Source organism: Cordyceps militaris (genome assembly GCF_000225605.1).
Source record: "Cordyceps militaris CM01 unplaced genomic scaffold CCM_S00003, whole genome shotgun sequence".
Taxonomy (NCBI): domain Eukaryota; kingdom Fungi; phylum Ascomycota; class Sordariomycetes; order Hypocreales; family Cordycipitaceae; genus Cordyceps; species Cordyceps militaris.
Window position 1 is genome coordinate 4,311,062 of NW_006271971.1, and position 19,679 is coordinate 4,330,740.

The window sequence follows — 19,679 nt, forward strand, 5'->3', positions numbered from 1 at the left end:
GCTGGGAGCCGCCACTGTACATGACTCCAAGGAAACTGTCGAGCGAATCTGCTGCCATTACCAGAAAAGAGAGCCTTTGACAGTACCGAAAGAGAACAAGACAACAAGGATAGTTAGGCGGAGGGGAGGAGAGGGATAAAAGGAAACAAGGAAACAAAGGATGAAGGAAACAACGCTAAAACGGTTTAGGAGGTCGAGGGGACCGAGGAAGACCGAGGACATTGAGAGACAGCAACAGCCGGGCTGAAAACGAAGGCGTCCCGGTCCCCGCTTGAACGCCTTAACGGCTGAGGCGCATTTCATTGGTGTTACATGACAGCTAATAACCTCATCATCGGCAACTGGCTGGAGACTCTGGACGCCTCCTCGGGCCTGTTCCCGCTCAGCCTCGACCTGGGCTCCCATTTATTGATCAAGTGAGCACGTGTCGTGGCTAACTTGGTAAAGCCTTCGCTTCACCGCAAGATTCTGCCCTCTCGCAACAGCCAAGTTCACACATCATATGGGCATAATCAGCTTGAGTCCTTCATCATGGCGTTGCAGCACAATCTCTGTCCTGGATGGGCGGGCGGAAAGAGAAGCAAGCGGGCCTATGAGCTGCTCTCGCCTCGCGAAGACCCAGTGTATGATCAAATCGACGACCAACTCGACAATGAACCAAACATCGGAGATGCAGTCTGGCCCGGTTATGAGTTGTTTGCCCTCGGCAATGATGCATCTCCAGACAACCAGCGGTCATTTCGACCCGTGTCTGGCATTGAGATGCGCCGACCGCAGACCCAGCATTTTGGTATGAGATCTTTCACCCCGTTCACGCAAGCTTGTAGTCCCAACTCATTCAAAACTAAAGGAGATGAAAGTGCTCTCGAATATACTGACTGGGGTAATCCCGACAGTATATTCGACGGGCTCGCCTTCGACATTCCGCAGCCGGGGGCCTTGAGTGAGATCCTTCCACTTCTCAACCCGTCTCTGCCCCCTGGTGCGCCTTCCATCATACCCGCCGGCCAACCGAACCCGTTCCTCGACAAGTCACTAGAGCGGTACCAGTTCAAAGGCAGACTTTCTTTCAAGATTCCAGAGAGCGGTGAGGTCAACGGCTACATCAAGTTCCGCCTTTGTCGCACTGAGGACCATGCAGACACGAGAGGGCAAAAGACGACATTCTACCCAGCGACAAGGGGAAAACGCGGTCGGTACGCGCCAGAAGTGCCAAGGGAACACCAACCCTACGTTCTACCAAACTTTGGTAGGACGACGAAACTCGCTGCTTATGATGCTCGGCTGCTCTCCTTCTGTAAGCGATCGATACACTGGCCCGATCCTAGCTCTTTTAACGTGACTAATTCCGTCAAGATAAGAATGTGTTTTGTGCCGGACGCACTCTGCTCACCACGAGCAATTTCTGGGTCACTCAGCTGCTTGGCATCGCTGACGGCAATGAATGCGTCAACAGAATTCTCTTAGCCTTCACTGCAGCGTACATCCTCGATTATCAACCCACCAACGAGATGCTGCGAAGGCGTGCCAATTCCCATTACAAGAGGGCTGCAAATCTGCTGGGCGTCGCTCTACAGCAGCATGCGACACGACAAGTTGGCAAGGAAGAGGCCGCTGTCGCGGCACTCTTGTTTCTTGTCTGTGATGATGTATGTGCCCAGTATCTCTCGGTACAGTTTCGGTCTGTGCTGACATTTTCCGCCAGATCGTGCACTGGGAGACGCAAAGGAGAGGTGACTGCAACCCGAAGTGGCTACAGGGGATTCGCATGGCAACATCGATTTTGGATAATACAGATCCCGGATATCGATATTGGAAGGCGAGTAACGTTCAGTCCGGCGCCGCACGCATCGCCCTTGCGAACAGGGTTGCCTTTGTCGAGATTCTCACTCTGCCTGTCTCGCCACTGGCGGTGAACCGCCAAGCGCGCCTGAACGGTTGGCTGGTCGAGGGCGACAAGAGGGAAACGTACAAGATATTTGGCGGTACGGGCTTATGCCCAAGGCTTCTGCACATGTTTGCCCAGATATCGCAACTCTGCGCGCGGGCGGTCGAGGCAAGTTGGAAGCAACACGCGCTCTCAACGAGGCCCTTGGTCTGACAGTACAGGACCCCAACTCGCAAGTCTACCTCGAGGCAGCCAAGGTAATACACGAGAGGCTCGGGCGACTTCGCCAGTGGTCAGAGATCTCAGACGGCTACCAATCTGCTGAGGAGCTGTTTGACTCGTGCACGTTGGATTCCAGCAGCCATGTGCAGACCGTGGCCAAAGTTACCGAGCTAACGGCGGAAGCCTGGAGAACGGCTGCGCAAATCTACCTCGTGTGTCGATTTTTCCGGTAAGATACAATGCAACCGATTTGAATGCCTGGTATCTTCTTTGTAAAGTATCCATGTGAATTTTGACATTGCATCCTACCTAGGTTACCACGGACTCACCCGGAAGTACTGGAAAGACTGGGCGTGCTCTGCCGTTGCATTGAGAGGATGCCATGCAGCGGTCGCCTGTTCTCGTCTCAGGCGCCGTTTTTCACCGTGTTTCTTATAGGGCTTGTTTCGGTCCACGAGAAACACCGCAGAGTAGCGCGACGCTGGTTCGAGACTGTTGCAGATGGAGCAAGCTGCCGATCGGTATGTGCCCATTACGAAGCCACGTTACTGCTCTGGAGAAGTCGTTCCTATATTATACTAACTCACAAATTTTAGAGCGTCTCGCCCGTCTGGGGAGTGGTTCAGAGGCTTTGGCTGTCGATGGACGCAGAGCTTGTTTACCAGCCGCCGAATGACGGGGGGCTTCTAGGGGAAGGGGAGCCCTGGTGGGAAAATACGGTGAATTGGCTTGTGGAAAATGAAGGCGTATTGAGTTTGTGCTAGTATTTTGTACTCTCGTAGTGTAATGGAATGTAATGCTCCTGTTCTGTGAGCCTTTCGACCAAACTAAGATGTATATGTTGGCAGGCACGCCCTCTCCAGCTAACTCAGCCACGAGACGCTCACTTTTACTAGCCTCGACACACCACCTTCGATAGCTTCTTCTTCCCCTTTCACATTCATTCACATTCATTCCTGAGCTCGTTGCTTGCTTTAGTCGTGTTCCTGGCCCGGCCCATGATGCCCTCGCCTTCTCCGTCGCCCCATTGATGCTCAACAATGCAAGTCTTTCTTCATGGTGTGCCACGAGGACAAGTTTGCAAAACTAGGCGTTTCTAGGTTGCCAGAAAAATAGTACAGACAGATGTATTGAGTACAAATAAATAAGGAACAATTGTACATGGCCATCGGAAATGCCATATTCACTGAGTTTGAGCGCGCTGCTCTCGCTACTGGTACGGCGTGTTCAACATCCAACAGAGCAGCAAACAAGGACAGCCATTGTCATTGGATATCAGTATCCTGTGCAAAAAAAAAAGAAAAAAAACATGGGGTCAAGCAGCTGAAGAAACTCGCGCCAGTGCTGCTGGGCTGCTGGTGCCACTAGTAGCGGTTGTCACGCCCAAAAGAAATAACTACCGGTGCCTGCTCGGATATGTTTGACAGCGGGTCGTTGTTCGAACTAGGTAGGCTCTGTCTTACGGTCAGCCATGATAAATCCACTAAGCAAAGGATAACTACTCTAGTTTCGACGACGTACCATGGCGGGCTATATGCGCGGAAAGATAGTGATTTTGAATCAAGTTGGCAGCGGCCAGAATAATCTGGATGATACTTGTGATGAGGTTTGGGATGTCCATGGTTTTCCATTGGTCTGCCGCACGCTCAACATCAGGAGTCTATGGCAGCTCTTTATACTATACACTGCTGGGCGGCCGGGCAGCCTTGACGACGAATGCGTGTCTTGTCAAGTCTATTTTTCTACATGCGAAGCACTGTTACTCAGCTCACCTCTCCAAGCCTTGGAATCAGGAAAAGAGGAAAGGGAACTACACGGGAGAGGACCACGGTTGACGGGCAATGGCAGCAGGCCAGGCCGAGGAGGCGTAGTGTCTTATAGGCCTGGCCTTTGTAAATCTACGACAACACGAGGGCAGCGCTGATGATAGTTAAAGGCAAGAGGAAAGTAAAAGAAGATAGTTTACCACATTCAAGCCCCCAGAACTGCATTTTTCTGCACCTTGAAGGGGTGACGCGATTGACCCCAGGTGCCATTTACCCTGGGTGTCTGGAAAATGGTGTTGAGGCCGCCTCTTGCCCGAGGAACCCTTCCCCTCTTCGGTAGTCGATACAGATGAACAAAGGAAATGCATGCGAACTACGGCTGCTGGTGAAGGGAAGGGAAGGTTGGGAAGGCTGCATGCTGCAGGCCAACAAGGTATGAGGGACAGGCTGTCTCATCAGGAGAACTTGGTGTGTGGGGCTGTCTTGTAGACAAAAAAGGGAAAAAGAAAAAAGAAAAAAGACAACAACGCAACAAAGTGGGGAGATAAAAAGGGAAACAAGGAGACAAAGCAAACAACAAGAGACACGAGGACAAGGGGGCAGACAGGGGGACAGAAAGACAGCAAGACAAGACAACAAGAAAACAAGACAACAAGACAACAAGGCAAGAAAACAAGAAAACAAGAAAGCAAGAAAGCAAGGCTATAAAGGCTTGGACAGATACTGACAGAAACTGTAAACCACTCCCTCCGTTTCTATCCAACTCTTGAGTCCGCACATCGTCAACGCCGCACCACCAAAGCCAACAACCCGAACTCTCTTCCTCAGTGACGACCAGCATGACTTCCGCGACACCAGACACGTACCTCATCGTCGGCGCGGGCGTGTTCGGCGCCGCCACGGCGCTAGAGCTGCGCAAGCGACTCCCCGCCTCGCGCGTGCTCCTTCTCGACCGCAGCCCGTTTCCGAACCCTTTCTCTGCGTCTTCGGACCTGAACAAGATCATCCGCGCCGACTACCCGGACCCGTTCTACATGGGGCTGGCGCTCGCGGCGCAGACGATGTGGCGCAACGGCGCCCTGTACCCACGCTACTACAACCAGCCCGGCATGCTGTACGTCGAGAACCAGGGCATGGCGCAGACGTTTCGCGACAACTACGCCGCGCTCGGCGTCCCGCCCGCGGCCCAGACGCTCGACGAGTACCAGGCGCGCTTCCAGCGCTGGGGCGGCCTCTTTCGCAACGCCCACTGGCACGGCGCCGGCGAGAGCTTCTACTTTAACCCCCACAGCGGCTGGGCCGACGCCGACGGCGCGCTGCGGCACCTCACGCAGGCGGCCATTGACGCCGGCGCGGAGCACCGCGTCGCGCGTGTTGCGCAGCTGATTCTAGAGGGCGAGGGCGAGGGCGGGCGCCGCTGCCGAGGCGTGCGCTTGGAGGACGGCTCGGAGATTTATGCCCATCATGTCGTTGTGGCCGCCGGCGCGTGGACGCCGAAGCTGCTGGCGGACAGCGCGCCGGGCGACGAGGCGATGCATGCCGGCGAGAGAATGGTCGCGGCCGGAGCCATCCAGTGCGTCGCCAGGGTCCCGGCAGAGCAGGCACACCAGATGAGATCGGCGCCTGTTATCTTCAATGCCATGGGGCACACACAAGGTACTGTGAAGAAGAAGAATAGGATATGGAAAGACGTTCAAGCTAATGGAAATGATACCAAAAAAAAAAGGAGAATGCATTCCGCCAACCGCAGATGGCCGACTAAAGTTCAACTACGAATCGAGCTTCACAAACTACGTCACCCTCGAATCCGGACTGCAGATCTCGGTGCCTCCAGCGCAGGGCACGGGCGCTGCTTGGAACCAAGACGTGCCGCAAACCTTAAAGGACGAGATTCACACCGTCGTCAAACACACCTTCGGCGGCCGGATCCAAGACCTGCAGGTGGAGAGTTACAGAATGTGTTGGTATGGAACACGGCAGACATGTAAACGATTGTGTCGAGTTTTCCATCTTTGCTAACCCAAATTCTCCATTAGGGACGCCGTCACGCCGAATCAAGACTGGATCATTGCACCACACCCACACTGTCAATCCCTGTACATTGCCTCGGGCGGCTCTTTCCACAGCTGGAAGTTCATGCCGATCCTCGGTCGCTACGTGGTCAAGATGCTGCTGGGCCAGTTGGGCGCCGACGAAAAGAAGCGCTGGGCCTGGGACCGGGAGGACACCGGCGGGGCTCTTCCCGAGTATATCCCCAAGCGAGACCTAAAGGACATTCCGTAGTCGAGATAAATTTTTCAATCATATAGAGTTTGGAGACTTGTTTCCGGCTGTCCATTCTATCCTGAAGACGTTGCCCCGACGCTGCCGTCCTTGTTCCTCCGCAGCACGTGTCCGCCTCTCGCCCCCGTCAGCCGGCCCCCGTCGACGGCGACGACGCCATTCACGAGCACAAAGTGGATGCCCTCGCTCGTCCGCTTGGGCTGCTCAAACGTCGCCATGTCCCGGATCGTGCGCGGGTCAAACAGGACCAGATCCGCCGCGGAGCCGACGCCCACGTGGCCGCGAAACGGATACACGCCGAGGCGCTTGGCCGGGCGCGACGTCAGGTGCGCCAGCATCTGCGGAATGGTAAACATGCCCAGGTCGCGCGCGTAGTGGCCTTGTCACCTCATCAGCACACAACCAAGAGTGAGTAAAGGGCGGACGGGGAGGGGGAAACTCACCGAGGTACCGCGTAAATGTGCCGTAGGCGCGAGGATGCAGCGTTTCCCCGTGCAGAATGGCGTCGCTGCCACCCATGTGCTTCTCGTGCTGCATAATGGCGCGCACATTGTCCTCGTCGCCAATGTGCATCAAGCAGCTCGTCGCAAGGCGGTCCTTGACCAGAATGTCAAAAAACACTTCCATGGCGGGCGTGCCCAGCGACCGCGCCACTTCGGCGATCCTCCGACCGGCATATCCCTCGAGCGATGCGTGCTGCGTACTCCCAATCTTGAAGTCATGTTAGCCTTGTCGTCCAGTGCAACGACCAAAACCAGCGGCGCGTACCTGGATCTCCTCCCAATTCGTCGGGATACCATGCCCGCCATCGCACCCCGTCACTTCCACGGCGACGCGGATCTTGTCCCGCAGCGCCGCGTCGCCCAGCCTCTTGAGCGTCTCGTCCGGGCCGCCCGCCGAGGCCCAGCTCGGCAGCAGCGCGGCGAGCGTCGTGCACCCGGGCAGGTACGGGTAGGTGTCGAGCGTGACGTCGACGCCGGCGCCGAGGGCGCCGTCCACCATGCGCAGCAGCTCGGGCGCGCGGCCCTTGTTTTCGGAAAAGTTCATCGTGGCGTGTGTCAGGTCTGGTTAGGGTCAGCAAGACGGAAGCAGGTAGTAAATACTTGGGGGTGACGTACGGATGGGACAGCCGGTGTCTTGGCCGAGGTTGATCATTTCTTGGTAGCTTTCGAGCGCTTTGAAGCCGTAGCTGCGGTGGTGCGGTGCGTAAAAGGCGCCGGGGTACTCGGCGGCGAGAACCTGGCAGAGGACGGCGAGCTCCGACGTCGAGGCGTACATGCCGGGCGTGTACGTGAGGCCGCTGACGACAATATCAGCATTACATGGAGCCATGGTGAGCATTGCACACGTACCTGGACATGCCAATGGATCCTTGACCCATTGCTTCCCGCAAAAGCACAACCTGGTCCTGAATCTGCTCCGGGCTGGCCGGGGTGTCGTTGGGGCCGCAGGCCAGCAGGCGCAGGTTGCCCTGCGGCACGAGCATGGCGACGTTGGTCGCCGTCCTGTTGCGCTCCAGGCAGTCGAGGTACTCGCCCACGGTGCGCCAGGCAAAGAGGCCCGTGTCCTTGTGCGTGGTCTGGCACTCGGCGTCGGAGGGGTTCCCGTTCCAGCCGGCGATTTGGGAGCGGATGGCGCGCATCTGCTCTTTTGTGCGCACGGGGGCGTATGAGATGCCGTCTTGGCCAACAACCTCGGTCTGCGCCCTTTCGTCAGTCTTCCTCTGACAACGGTGTGCCGGGCTCTTCCGTCGGAGCACAAGACTCCATGTCACGTACCGTGCAGCCTTGAGAAATCTTGGCCTCGTGCGCCGGGCTGGTGATGAGGTATAGGTCCGAGTGTGCATGCATGTCGATGAAGCCGGGCGACAAAAACTGTCCGTGGGCGTCGATGCGCCGGGCCGTCGCCGACTCTACGGTGCCGGGGTCGCCGATCTGCGCAATGAGGCCATCGCTGACCAAGACATCTGCGACAAAGGGCGCGGCATCTTCTTGGCCGGTGATGACAGTGGCGGAGAGAAATAAGATGGGCTCCATGACGAATTGGAAAATGGGGATGAAACTATGGACAACTTGGACAGTTGGCAGGTTCACGTTTGTGTCCCGATGCCGCCAGCACCCCTCCTCCGGTTGGTCCCCGCGTACTTGGGGGTCAATCGTGGGGGCGTGGGGGCGGGGATGAACACCCCCATGCTAGTTTGCTGTTGACGGAACAAAACATGACAAAATAAAGAGGGAGCAAATAAAGAAAAGGCTAGAGGAAAAACGTGGCTAGAAATTAAATATACATGTAGATGGAATCAGTACCCTCTTCGTCACACGCTTGGGGGGCAGTGGTAGGGTAAGAAACGAAGCTGTCGAGGTGAGGTTGGTCTTGAGATATGGTCTGCCTTTACCACATACCCCGTTCTCACAAGCTCTCGCAACATGTTATACAAGACATGAGGTTGGCTACTCCCATTCGTCTTCGTTAGTCTTTGTTTCGTAAATCGTCCACAAATGCAAGACGTTGGCGATTATCGTCGACGACGCGCGCATACTCCAGCAACAGTCTCCAGACATAGAGCTTCATATCCTCATTCCGATATACCGCATTTGCCCAGTTGCTGCTTTCTGTGGCAATGACCTCGGCCTGCGCGTCGCGGCCATCGAGAAAGTACTCCATGACGGCGTATATGTCCTTGTACGACATGTCAAATGGCACAAAGTGAACCCACGGCACCATGCGGTCGTCATGCCACTCGGCGTAAATGGTGGCTTTGAGCGGCACGCTTGTTGACTTGAGAAACGCGCGCCAACGGCCGCTAAACGAGTTCCCATCGACATCGGGCAGGTACTTGTAGCGGTACTGCTGCTTCATGGGCATGGGCTTGGCGATGCCCAGGTGCTCGCCAGTGTACGAGCAGGTGCCTTTGTATTTCTTGGGTGGCTCGGGGAAGCACTCGAGGTGGACAAAGGCCACGTCGGAGAAGTTGGCGAGCCACGTGCCGATATGGCCGTCCATGTTCTGGGGGAGGCTATAGTTGGCAGCCGAGAGCAGGTCAAAGGTTGGGGCGGCAGCGGCGTCGCCGGCCTCGACACGGGCGACCGTGGTGCCGTTCATAATTTGCACCCAGCGGTGGCGGTGAAAGTGCCACCAGTTATCCATCTTGTTGCGGCCACCCGAGGCGGTCCCGCGCCACACGAGGGCGTCCGTCTTATCGGACCATTTTCCACCGCTACTCCAACCGCCGTTGTAAAAGGCGCGCGAGGAGAGGTACATGGCGCCGGGAATAAGGATCTCATTATTTGTTGGCAGCTTAGAGCCAGCAAAGAGCGGGAAGAGGGTCTGTGTGGTGGACATGCTCACGCTCTCGATAAAGGTGCCGTGGAGGCTACGCATGTGCGGCTGCAGGCAGGGGTCTTGGGCCTGGGTAAAATTTTGGATAAAGCCGTGATAGGCGTAAGGCATCTGCTCGCTCGGGTACTCGACAGGCACGTTAAAGGACTCGAGAGCGCTAACATTTCGGCCGGGACTGTCGACCGGACAGGTCTCGCGAAAGTAGTTCCAGTAGGAGGATGCCTGGTCTGATATCCAAGCAGGGTCGAAGCTGAAGGCTTGTAGGCTTTGACTGTCTATGTCTTGCAGGCTGTTGTACTTGCTCAAGGCTTCCTCGGGCGCAATGAGCTCGCGACCTTGTTGCTCAAGCTCCATGTATTTACTGATGGTTTCCCGCGGCGTCAAGATGCGCGTTTCATCCATGACGTTGACAGCCATGTCTAAGTCGGGTAAGTTGGGCATCATTTTTTTCACCAAGGCTGCCCAGTGTTGGATCCATGGCTGTCGGTCAGGGTCGTCGGTGACCATGGAAACTTTCTTGTTTCGGATCTTGATGACCTGGGGCTGCGAGGCGCTTTGCATGCGCATTTGCCGAGGGTCTAATGCCCATAGTGGATTGATGTCGTGGTGTATTCTGTCGAAGAAGCTTTCCACCACGATAGCGTCATCCTTGATGGCCTGTTTAAACCAGGCGTCAAAGCCTGGGGGAGGGTGTCGGCCGCGGCGCAGTCGGTATCGCTTTGCAGCATCTTGGAGTGTGAGGGATCGTTCTCTAAGCAGGTTCTCGAAGTGTATAGTGGCGTTCGAAATCAGCTGGGTGATGGGGTGCGTATCGAGCGTTTTTGTCTTGTGCGCGGGGAGCTTGGTGAGGCCAGGATACGGCACATGGGCACCAGCCCAGGAATGGATATAGAAGCCGGCGAAAATCAGGAAAAGGAGCACGGGCAGAACTCGCCTGCGGCTAGGCATGGATATGCGCGTAATGCCGAGCATTCTGCGCATGATTGGGTGAGGTGTGCGGTGGCCATTCGTGCCGATAGCTGAGGACTTGCAAGTTGGGAAAACAAGAAGGAGAAAAAACCAAAGGGCAAGGGAAATGCCAGTCCAAAGTTGGCGTTACACAAGACCTTAGCAAGCCGTTGCGGTCCATACCAGTATAAGGTGTGCGGAGCACGCCGTAGTTGTTGGCACTAAATTATAATACTAGCAAATAATTAGTAGATACAGGTAGGTAGTACATATTACGGATCCAGCGCCGTTACTAACTAGTGAGTACAGATTTCTTTGAAAATTGCACTTGGGACTCCACCTTGAGCAAACAGATGCCCGCTAACAAAGCCGGCCGGAGAATAGGGGCTGACAGATACAGGGTAGGTACCTAGTAGGTACCTAGTAGGTACAAGTAGGTACACTAATTTGTACCGTCATCCCTTTTCTCCATCCCATCACAGCTACCTACGCATATAAATAAGCCTTTGCGAGTATAGCGCTCTTTTGGTATAGCCATGTAGTATGTAGGTAGACCAAGATGCACGTCTCGCCTTGGTTTGCTTCGCTTCCCGTCATGCCAGTTGGCCAGCTACAGAGATAGCAGCGCTGCATACTGCCTAAAGCAACCATCTACATGCGCTATTTTCTCCCTTCTTGGGTATAATTTCGGGGTGCACGCATGCAAGGCGTCACCTTGCTTCTCGGTGAGCTGCAGGCTTCTTCCTTTGTTTCGCTCATCAATCGGAATTCCGGATGACCGGCCCGCCGACCCACACTCCGCTGCATGAATTATGCCCAGTGTTGCCAAGACTACTCGAGGCTGTATATCTAGTTATGTTGAACATTCTCAAATATACTACTCAAAGTAACCCTTGAGCCCGCATCATCTTCACTTTGTTTACCAAGACTCCTCTCACTCGTGCTCCGCGAAAGCTCCCTCGACTGCAACTTCTTCCCTAGCCAGCCAACGAGGCTACCTAGACGCTGAATGTACGGCGGGTGCAGGATGCCGAATGCAGGATGCCAAATGCAGGATGCCGGATGCACGATGCACGCTGAAGACATGATTTATTGCTTCAGTGACTCGATCATCGGATAGCATGACCTGACATACAACTCGTCCAGTTCGTATAGACGAGCCACCTATAAGTAGGGCTGCTTCTCCCTTCCAAGTCTGCCTTTCTCTCCTCTCTTCATCAAAAACATCCTCAAAAACATCATCAAACAAGTCAAAATCTTCTACAATCTAAACTCTCAAGCTTTCTACTTCCACTCATCCCTTCATCATGCGTTTCTCGCCCCTCGTTGTCCTTGCAGCCGGCGCTGCCAACGCAGTAAGCTCACTGAGATGCTCCCCTCCCTACCCAATGCTCGCACTAATATGGCCGGATAGCTCATTGTTACCCGGGCTCCCATTCCTGGATATGGAGTGGAGCAGATCGAATGGAGCGTCGAGGTTTTCCCCGGCGAATTCCAGCTCTTCACTGGCACAGCTGAACAAGTCCATGCTCAAGCCCTCTCCATCAACCCCGACTTCAAGCCCCCTCGTGCCTCAGTGGCCAGGGGCTTGAAGGAGAAGCGTGGTCATATCGACTGCGACGGCATGGAGCCTGCCGATAAGGCCGCCATCAGAGACGGTGCGGCTTACCTCCGCAACCTGCCCCCTGGACATCCTACCAACGGTCCCGGTCCCAACAACTGCGGTCGCGTTAGTTGTTCTTACAACTCTGGGATCTGGTGGTGCAATGATGTAAGTTTGGTGTCTGGCTCCGTCTCGTCTTGCCCGCCTTCTCCCACTATTCCTCCTGCCTTTTCCCCCCTACCTTTGCCCTCTTTCTTCTGCCCATCACACACGCGCTCTTATGAGATATGGGAATCGGCTAACGCAATCTACAGTCCACTTCTCAGAAGAGTATCGACGGGTGGGACTGGATTGCCAACAGCGCTCAACGCATTACTGAAGTCTGTGACCCTGGCTCGATCAAGACCTCTGGCCGTAACCATGAGGATGGAGACTGGAGCACCATTGTCCGAGGAGACAGCTGCTGAGCAAAGTCAATACCTTATGACTACCTAGCATGTCGCACCCTATCTTTGTCCACGAAAGACAGATAAGATGATGCTAGAAAATTGCGTCTTTTGCGGAGAATGCCAACTACAGTATTTTACTGCCGCCAGCTTACGCTCCTTATATCCTATTATTTAGTTTAATAGATATCTTGGATATAAGTCTATTTATTACTATATTTTATCTTACTTTTTTTTTTTTTCTTTTTTTTCTTTATTTTCTTTATTTTCTTTATTTTCTTAAATATAAATATAGGTAATCGTGATAAAGGCTTACTAGTCCTATGCCTACCTGGCAAGCTAGTAATACGCGCGGGAGCCGGCACTGTTACGCTAGTTCTGCTCGACGTTGAAGGTATCCGGGCCCGAGCTAGCTCCGTCTGTCCTGTGATATACTCCTTATACGCACCTCCGTACTCGCCGATGATGATGTAAACCCCGTGGCGGTTCTGCGAGAGTAGGAGGCTCCCTCCCGCCGGTGGAAGACTAATAAAGCAGACCCTCGCCGCTCTCTCCGTGTTGGGCAACCTAGCACGCTATCTCGGCTGTCTCCTGGCGCATTGTCTTGACCTTTTTCTTGGAGCGCACAAAGGGCTTCGCCTCGGAGATGGCTAGCGGGGCCTTGGAGAATCTGCTTTTAAATTTGAACAATGTTCTGCTTTATTGTCTACGAATCTGCACCACGCTGTCCCATTTCCCGCATGATGCCAGCAGCAGCAGCAAATAACCCTTTCAACATTCCGAGCGCAATCCGCGTCCCTTTCTCAGACCGCCGGCCGTCATAACGAAGCCCTCTCAGCCGCCCAGCTATTAAACCCCACGATGCCCTCTGCCAGCACCACGCGGCCGCTGCGCCCATCCAGCTCCTCGCCGTACACCGACACGCGGCGGCCGATGATGCCGTCGGCGCCGACCTGCAGCGACAGCGCCGTGTCCAGCGGGCCCTCCCACGCCTCGTCGGCCGTGGCCGCCAAGCGCAGCTGCCGAAACAGCCCGCACTCGCTCGCGCTCTTGGTCAGGTCGCCGCCCGCACTTTGGCTTGTTAGCAAGAGGAAAATCGGCGCGGGAAAAAAAGAAAAAAACGCACTGGATGACGACGTGCAGCGCACAAGGCGGCCCGCAGACGGCGGAAAAGGACAGCCGCGCATGCGTCGCTTCCGTGCTGTCCGGCTGCCCGGGCGTGTGAAAGGTGAGGTCGCCGGTCATGGCCGGCGCGATGCCGGGCGGCGGGCTGAGCGCGACGAGCGCGCCGCCGCGCGGACGATGAACAGTTTCCGGGCCTCCGCACATGATACGATATTGTTGAGAATTCTCCGCTCTATAAATGCCCGTCGTTGTTTTTTTGTCGTATTTTGTTATGGTCGAATCGAAAAAAGGCAAAAGGAGTCGTCGTCTACCCGCCCTCTTATATACCACCCCCGCCGCAACCGCTGGTCAGACACAAAACTTGCTCGATACCAGCTCAGCGGCACTGCGATGAAACAAAGTCTCCCTCTAGCGGTAGCCAAAAGAAACGTTCTCAAAAAACAAAAAACAAGCATACACAGCGCCTTCATTTAAAGCTGAAGCACCGGCTAAACGCGGACTCCACTGGTGAACCTCTATGAGCAAGTTTGAGAGCAAATGCTCCGAATGCTACCCCCCTTGCCTACCGAGCTCGCATACCTTGAGGGTTGGGCTCCCTCTTCCAGCGTCATCTGACGAATAACGTTGGGCAGAGCTTCATGCCATGCTGCCCAATTGGTTGGGCCGGGGTCCTACTGCTTTTGCTCATGTAAGTGAGGCAGCGATGGCGTGCAGCTGCCTCTCGTCTTCCCCGCACATGGAGGGGTAAAACTAGATATCTCTGTGCTCCTATACTCTTTCTTTATACCTTTCCTTATACATTTCCTCATCCCCTCTCTGCTCCTTTTCCCAACATTATTATTTCCGTCTGCAGCGGCTGCACATCGACCGCCCCCCCTGTCACCATGGCCAGCACCTACTCCCTCCCCCCTCTGCCCTACGCCTACGATGTAAGTGCCTGCCCCCCTGTTGCATAGCTTGTACATGACATGTGCCTAATCTCGCATCCCACCGGTTCCGCCAGGCCCTCGAGCCCAGCATCTCCAAGCAAATCATGGAGCTGCACCACGGCAAGCACCACCAGGCGTACGTGACCAACCTCAACGCGGCGCTGCAGTCGTACGCCGCCGCCGACGTGGCCGGCCAGATTGCGCTGCAGCAGGCCATCCGCTTCAACGGCGGCGGCCACATCAACCACTCGCTCTTCTGGGAGAACCTGGCCCCCGCCGGCAGCCCGGACGCCGACCTCGCCGCCGCCGCGCCCCAGCTGGCCGCCGCCCTGGCCAAGCAGTGGGCCTCGGTTGACGCCTTCAAAAAGGCCTTTGCCGCCGCCCTGCTCGGCCTCCAGGGCAGCGGCTGGGGATGGCTCGTCAAGGACGCCCATGGCCTGCGCATCATCACGACAAAAGACCAGGACCCCGTCGTCGGCGCCGAGATCCCCGTCTTTGGCGTGGATATGTGGGAGCACGCGTACTACCTGCAGGTACGTGAAGAAAAAAAAGAAGAAAACAGTCATAGCCCCGTCGGCTAACAATTCCGTAGTACTTCAACGGCAAGGCTGCCTACATTGAGAACATCTGGAAAGTCATCAACTGGAAGACGGCTGAGCGCCGCTTCGTCGGCGGCCGCGATGACGTCTTCAAGGCCCTCAAGGCGTCCATCTAGCCCCCCCTCCCCGTCATAAAATGACACCCCGTATTCCGAGTCAGACTGATAGCTACTATTTCCATACTCGCAATCAATAAAAGAAAAAAAGCCCCCCGCCATGACTTGTTTGGCAGTTTTCCCTTGACCGAACCCATAAGCTTGTGTCACTCCCCCCATGCCCCTGTATAATCACCGAGTTCCTTCCCAAAAGCAAGGTGAAAAAACTATATGAAACATGCCAGATTCCGCATCGGGGCGGGGGCTGTACAGCCACGTTTGTTCGGCGGGAGGGACAAGCACAGCTGGATCTGACGTCGCACCGCCGGCGCGGACGCCTGCATCTGATATTGGCGTTCGGGGTGAAGATGGATTTGGAGCGCCACCGTTTCGCCTGGCGGGAGGCAGTGCCACACAGGGCCGAATGGCGGGTTTTGCTTGTTGCCTGCTTTGGGGAGCGTCATGGTGTAGAAGCGTGCCGAGTCCCTTGACAGCAGCACCGTTGTACGGGTAGCGGTCCGAGGCAGGCAGTGCATGCCTTGACTTTTGCTCGTCGTCCTGTAGCAGCGTGCTGAGCTATTCAAAGTAGTACAGAGATGACGGTTTGACGGAAATGTAAGCGAAAGTGTCACAGGAGGCGAGGACCGAAGCTACACCTTGGCTGACACCGTCATCTGTCAGTATATATATCCGGCCACGACCCAATCTCTGGGCGACTATCAACAGCAATCAATTTGATCAACACATTCGTTTCCAAAGATACACTCGCTTACACATTCACTCGCTTACACATTCACTCGCTTCCAAGATGAAACTCACCCTCTCTCTCGCCCTTGTCGGTGCCATGTCAGTCCCCTGCTCCTCCTTCACTCACCCCAAACTAACACCACCCTCTCAGTCTCACGCCCGTCCTCGCAGCCAACAATACCCTGACCGTCACCGTCACCGAAACAGTCATTACCTGCAGCGGACACTGTGTCACCACGTACTTCGGCGCCTGCACTTCCACCACCGCCCTCAGCAGCAGTGCCGCTCCAGAATACACCAGCTCCACCAGCGCCGCCTTGTCCCCCAGCACCTCCTCCTCCGCGCCGTACTGCACGGAGCCATACGGCTGCGGCGGTGTCAAGCATCCCTCGTCGTCGTCTACTAGCATCCCGCCCACCACGACCAGCGCCACGTATACACGCAGCACCACCTGCACGCGCCACCGCACGCCCAGCGGGCCGTCCTCCGGCACCGTCAGCTACCCCGTGTCCAACTCGACTTCGTCCGCCACCGGTACCGGTACCGGCACTGGCTATCCCACAGCCACCGGCGGACGCGGAAGCACCCGGTCCTCGAGCCGCACCGCTCCGAGCTCCGACAGCAGCAGCTCGCCGTCGGTGCCGACCTACACACTGAGTAGCTCGGCGGGGTCCTCGTCGGACACTGAGACGAGCACAATCGTGCCGACGTCGACCATTACACCGTCGTACACCTCAAGTGCAGACCCCATTGGCACCAGCTCCTCCTCCTCTTCCACTCACAGTTCATCCCCTTCGTCCTCACCTTCTTTCTCTTCCTCTTCATCTTCCTTCTCTTCCTCCTCCCTGTCTTCTACTTACATCTCATCCTCCACTTCCATCTCGTCTTTCAGTACAACGGTTGACGTTCCGAAACCAACAACCTGGGTGACAAGCAGCCGCAAGCCTGTGTCCTCGAGCAACAGCAGCAGTCCCGATCCGTTGCCTACGCCTCCCCCCTACGGCGATGAGCCATTGCCGTACAACTAAGAGCACTTTTTTTTTCTTGTGTGCAACGCAAGTCACACAGCGAACGGGCAGCTAGTCGTGTCAATATCTGGATTCTCTATAGTCTATCCATCTAGCATAAAATAAAATAAAAAACGTCTGATGTTCTACCAGCCGGTACTGTGTATATGGGAAGCTTCCGTCTTTTGTACGCAGACAAAGTTTTACCCTCCTCTTTACTGTTTTTAAACTCTCTCAACAGAGGTTCAATGGCCCTTGGAGAATGATATAACAGCCCACTTGCCGCGCCAGCCCCATTTACGGGCACCTGTGTTGCCACCGCCGTCGGGCGTGGCCTTGAGCTCCTCGTCTTTTCCGGCGGGCAGGCCGACGACAACATCAGCCTTGACGGTGCGAAGTGACATGATGTTGGCACCCGATGCCGGGCCCATGGGACCGATGGCCTCAGTGTAGGGTGTGGTGGCGTCCCACCAAGCCTGCAGCAGTTAGCCAGGAGCTTTTCTTTTGTCATGTCGTGTACACTTACATCACCAGTCAACTTGCGGTAGTTGAGATCACCCTTGAAGATGACAAGCTCAGCTTCCTTGAGATCCTCAAGCAAATCAGGTCTCTCGTGCGGCAGACGCCAGAAGCTACCACCAGTAGTCCAGTAGCGGTCGGGGCGCATGATGAGCTGGCCCTCGGCGTGCGCTTCTGTCCAGTGCTTGAAGACAAACTCAAGATCCGCCACCTCCTTGTCGGAGAGCGGGACCGGCGTCTTGCCCTGCAGCTTGTCGTCGTCCGAGGGCGTCTCGAAAAAGGCGCGCGGGTCCTGTATGGCGTTGAGGAGGCCACTAAAGTCGGCAGGCAGCACGTCCGAGACGAACCATGGAATAGACTTGGGGCGCAACACAATCTGGGTAGCCAGACCTGACGCCAACAGGAAGCCGCCGAGCACGAGGTCGACCCAGAGCTCAAAGCCGGCATTGTCGAGGACAAAGTCGACGCGGCGCTCAGTCTTTCCGGCGGCGCGGGCCTGGCGGAGCGACTCGTAGACCTGGGGCAGGTCGTTGGCGATGATGTTCTTCTCAGCGGCCTTGCGGGCCTCGCTGCCCTGCAGCTTCTGAATGTCCTCGTACGTCATGTTGGTGAGGAGGGAGAGGTCAGTGGCGTTGCCCCAGAGGCAGACCTCGAACATTTCGGTAAAAAGTATCTGCTCAGCGTCGGCGTTGTGGGTGGCGTCCGTGTTGCTTTGCAGTTCTGTGACGAATTCCTTGTAACGGGCGGCGAGCTCGAGGACGGCATTGCGCGAGGTGCGAAACGTGTCCATCTTTTGGCGATAAAAGAGGTCGTATTCCTTCCAGTGCTTCGTGGTGGAGAAGAATGTGCTTATGCGACTGGGCGAGGTGTCAGTAAGACAGCCTGGTTCAGAACGAAGGTCGAGGGGCCATACCGATACATGTAACATTCGGAAAACAGCCAGGGGACGTCGTGCCAGGTGGGCGGGTTGCCGAGGGCGGCCACCTCCTTGTTGTACTCGGCGACCTCGTCGGTGAAGCCATCGTCGACAATGGGCGTCAGGGGCTTGTTGTGCTCGACCTCGTACTTGAGGGCGCCGAGCTTCTCGACGATTCTCTTGCCCTCGTCCTGCTTCTCCGCATCGTCGGTCTGGGAGATGGTCTTGTAGATGTCGTCGACGGTACCGGTCTCGGGGCGAGTCAGCTTCGTCTGGGCGTTATTTTGTCAATTCGGGTTGGGCGACGTACCAGAATCACGGGCCACCTCTTGCGAACAGATTCGCTGGCAAAGGAGAGGGGGTCGCTTGTGACGGACTTGGCTGGGACGGGGTTAGCGAGGTTGGAGGTTGGCGACGAGGAGGCTATGGAAACGGCATACGAATCTTAGTATCAAACTCCATGATGAGGGGGTATAATGAGAGACGTATGTAGGGAGAGAAGAGAAAGGTTGACAATCAGCGAGGATGGAGATGCGCGCTTAAAAGGGCACCAAAGCACGAGATTTCTGTTTGAGCATGGAGGGGCAATTGGCTGAGATGCGTTTGGGCCAGGCACAGAGAGATATTGCGTTGATGGAGGATGGAGGGGCACATGTTGCCCAGAAGGGTTTAGCTTGCCAGGACGAGAGGCATGTCCCATCCACTAAACCCGGCCGCTCTGCGCCAACCCCTGGAAATACAGCACCTTCCCGGCCCAGCTAATGGCCACTGAAAGCCGCAGCCACAGCCAGCAGTCACATTAGTGAGGTATATCGCAACGACAGCCGCTACAATTCAACTAGGTACCTACCTAGGTACTGAATTATTATGTGCCGAACTCCGGATATCTTCAGTCAACCCCCTCCCAGCATTCACAGACTGGAGTAAATCAGCCGGAAAAAAGCAAAAGATCTAAAATTAATATGGAGACTTCTCGACACCTTGCCGACCGTTTTGCGGTCCCAATCTTCGGTATTCCCCTTTCGTCGTTTTGCGCTGCAGATGCAACTGCGTCGTCACAGCGGGACCCAGCAAAGCCAGCACCAAGCCCACTTCAACGTCATAAATACCGGGGCAGATAAGTTCCATTCTCTGAATCCTGAATCGCTCGTAAATGTAACTAAAATAAACAGTTTGAAATTTTCTTTGTCTTTTTTGTTCGCCGTGTCGTACCAACCTGCCGGACAGCCCCCTTCATTCCATCCAAA

The 19,679-nt window shown here is 55.6% G+C and overlaps 9 protein-coding genes across 9 annotated transcripts; 5 read left to right on the forward strand and 4 right to left on the reverse strand.

Moving 5' to 3' along the window:
• Positions 1-531: 531 nt before the first annotated feature.
• CCM_04973 (uncharacterized protein) lies at positions 532-2,343 on the forward strand (the record flags this gene model as incomplete). Its single annotated transcript, XM_006670118.1, has 6 exons — positions 532-790; positions 851-1,196; positions 1,254-1,297; positions 1,357-1,649; positions 1,706-1,985; positions 2,027-2,343. 6 exons carry the CDS (start codon positions 532-534, stop codon positions 2,341-2,343), a joined length of 1,539 nt encoding a protein of 512 aa, XP_006670181.1.
• A 2,372-nt stretch (positions 2,344-4,715) lies between these two features.
• On the forward strand, positions 4,716-6,159 carry CCM_04974 (sarcosine oxidase; the record flags this gene model as incomplete). The annotated part of the gene is made up of 3 exons (XM_006670119.1): positions 4,716-5,567; positions 5,641-5,840; positions 5,913-6,159. The coding sequence occupies 3 exons, from the start codon at positions 4,716-4,718 to the stop codon at positions 6,157-6,159; spliced, it is 1,299 nt and encodes a 432-aa protein (XP_006670182.1).
• A 56-nt stretch (positions 6,160-6,215) lies between these two features.
• Positions 6,216-8,195, reverse strand: CCM_04975 (D-aminoacylase; the record flags this gene model as incomplete). The annotated part of the gene is made up of 6 exons (XM_006670120.1): positions 6,216-6,538; positions 6,603-6,870; positions 6,928-7,223; positions 7,278-7,459; positions 7,512-7,858; positions 7,938-8,195. The coding sequence occupies 6 exons, from the start codon at positions 8,193-8,195 to the stop codon at positions 6,216-6,218; spliced, it is 1,674 nt and encodes a 557-aa protein (XP_006670183.1).
• A 433-nt stretch (positions 8,196-8,628) lies between these two features.
• Positions 8,629-10,479, reverse strand: CCM_04976 (Lipopolysaccharide-modifying protein; the record flags this gene model as incomplete). Its single annotated transcript, XM_006670121.1, has 1 exon — positions 8,629-10,479. The coding sequence occupies one exon, from the start codon at positions 10,477-10,479 to the stop codon at positions 8,629-8,631; it is 1,851 nt and encodes a 616-aa protein (XP_006670184.1).
• Positions 10,480-11,753: 1,274 nt separating this feature from the next.
• CCM_04977 (uncharacterized protein) lies at positions 11,754-12,516 on the forward strand (the record flags this gene model as incomplete). Its single annotated transcript, XM_006670122.1, has 3 exons — positions 11,754-11,801; positions 11,861-12,217; positions 12,364-12,516. 3 exons carry the CDS (start codon positions 11,754-11,756, stop codon positions 12,514-12,516), a joined length of 558 nt encoding a protein of 185 aa, XP_006670185.1.
• Positions 12,517-13,062: 546 nt separating this feature from the next.
• On the reverse strand, positions 13,063-13,824 carry CCM_04978 (uncharacterized protein; the record flags this gene model as incomplete). The annotated part of the gene is made up of 3 exons (XM_006670123.1): positions 13,063-13,165; positions 13,351-13,566; positions 13,622-13,824. 3 exons carry the CDS (start codon positions 13,822-13,824, stop codon positions 13,063-13,065), a joined length of 522 nt encoding a protein of 173 aa, XP_006670186.1.
• A 680-nt stretch (positions 13,825-14,504) lies between these two features.
• On the forward strand, positions 14,505-15,264 carry CCM_04979 (superoxide dismutase; the record flags this gene model as incomplete). The annotated part of the gene is made up of 3 exons (XM_006670124.1): positions 14,505-14,549; positions 14,624-15,082; positions 15,142-15,264. 3 exons carry the CDS (start codon positions 14,505-14,507, stop codon positions 15,262-15,264), a joined length of 627 nt encoding a protein of 208 aa, XP_006670187.1.
• A 787-nt stretch (positions 15,265-16,051) lies between these two features.
• On the forward strand, positions 16,052-17,018 carry CCM_04980 (uncharacterized protein; the record flags this gene model as incomplete). The annotated part of the gene is made up of 2 exons (XM_006670125.1): positions 16,052-16,089; positions 16,142-17,018. The coding sequence occupies 2 exons, from the start codon at positions 16,052-16,054 to the stop codon at positions 17,016-17,018; spliced, it is 915 nt and encodes a 304-aa protein (XP_006670188.1).
• Positions 17,019-17,242: 224 nt separating this feature from the next.
• Positions 17,243-18,894, reverse strand: CCM_04981 (DUF89 domain protein; the record flags this gene model as incomplete). The annotated part of the gene is made up of 5 exons (XM_006670126.1): positions 17,243-17,473; positions 17,524-18,373; positions 18,430-18,683; positions 18,743-18,813; positions 18,873-18,894. 5 exons carry the CDS (start codon positions 18,892-18,894, stop codon positions 17,243-17,245), a joined length of 1,428 nt encoding a protein of 475 aa, XP_006670189.1.
• Positions 18,895-19,679: the final 785 nt, after the last annotated feature.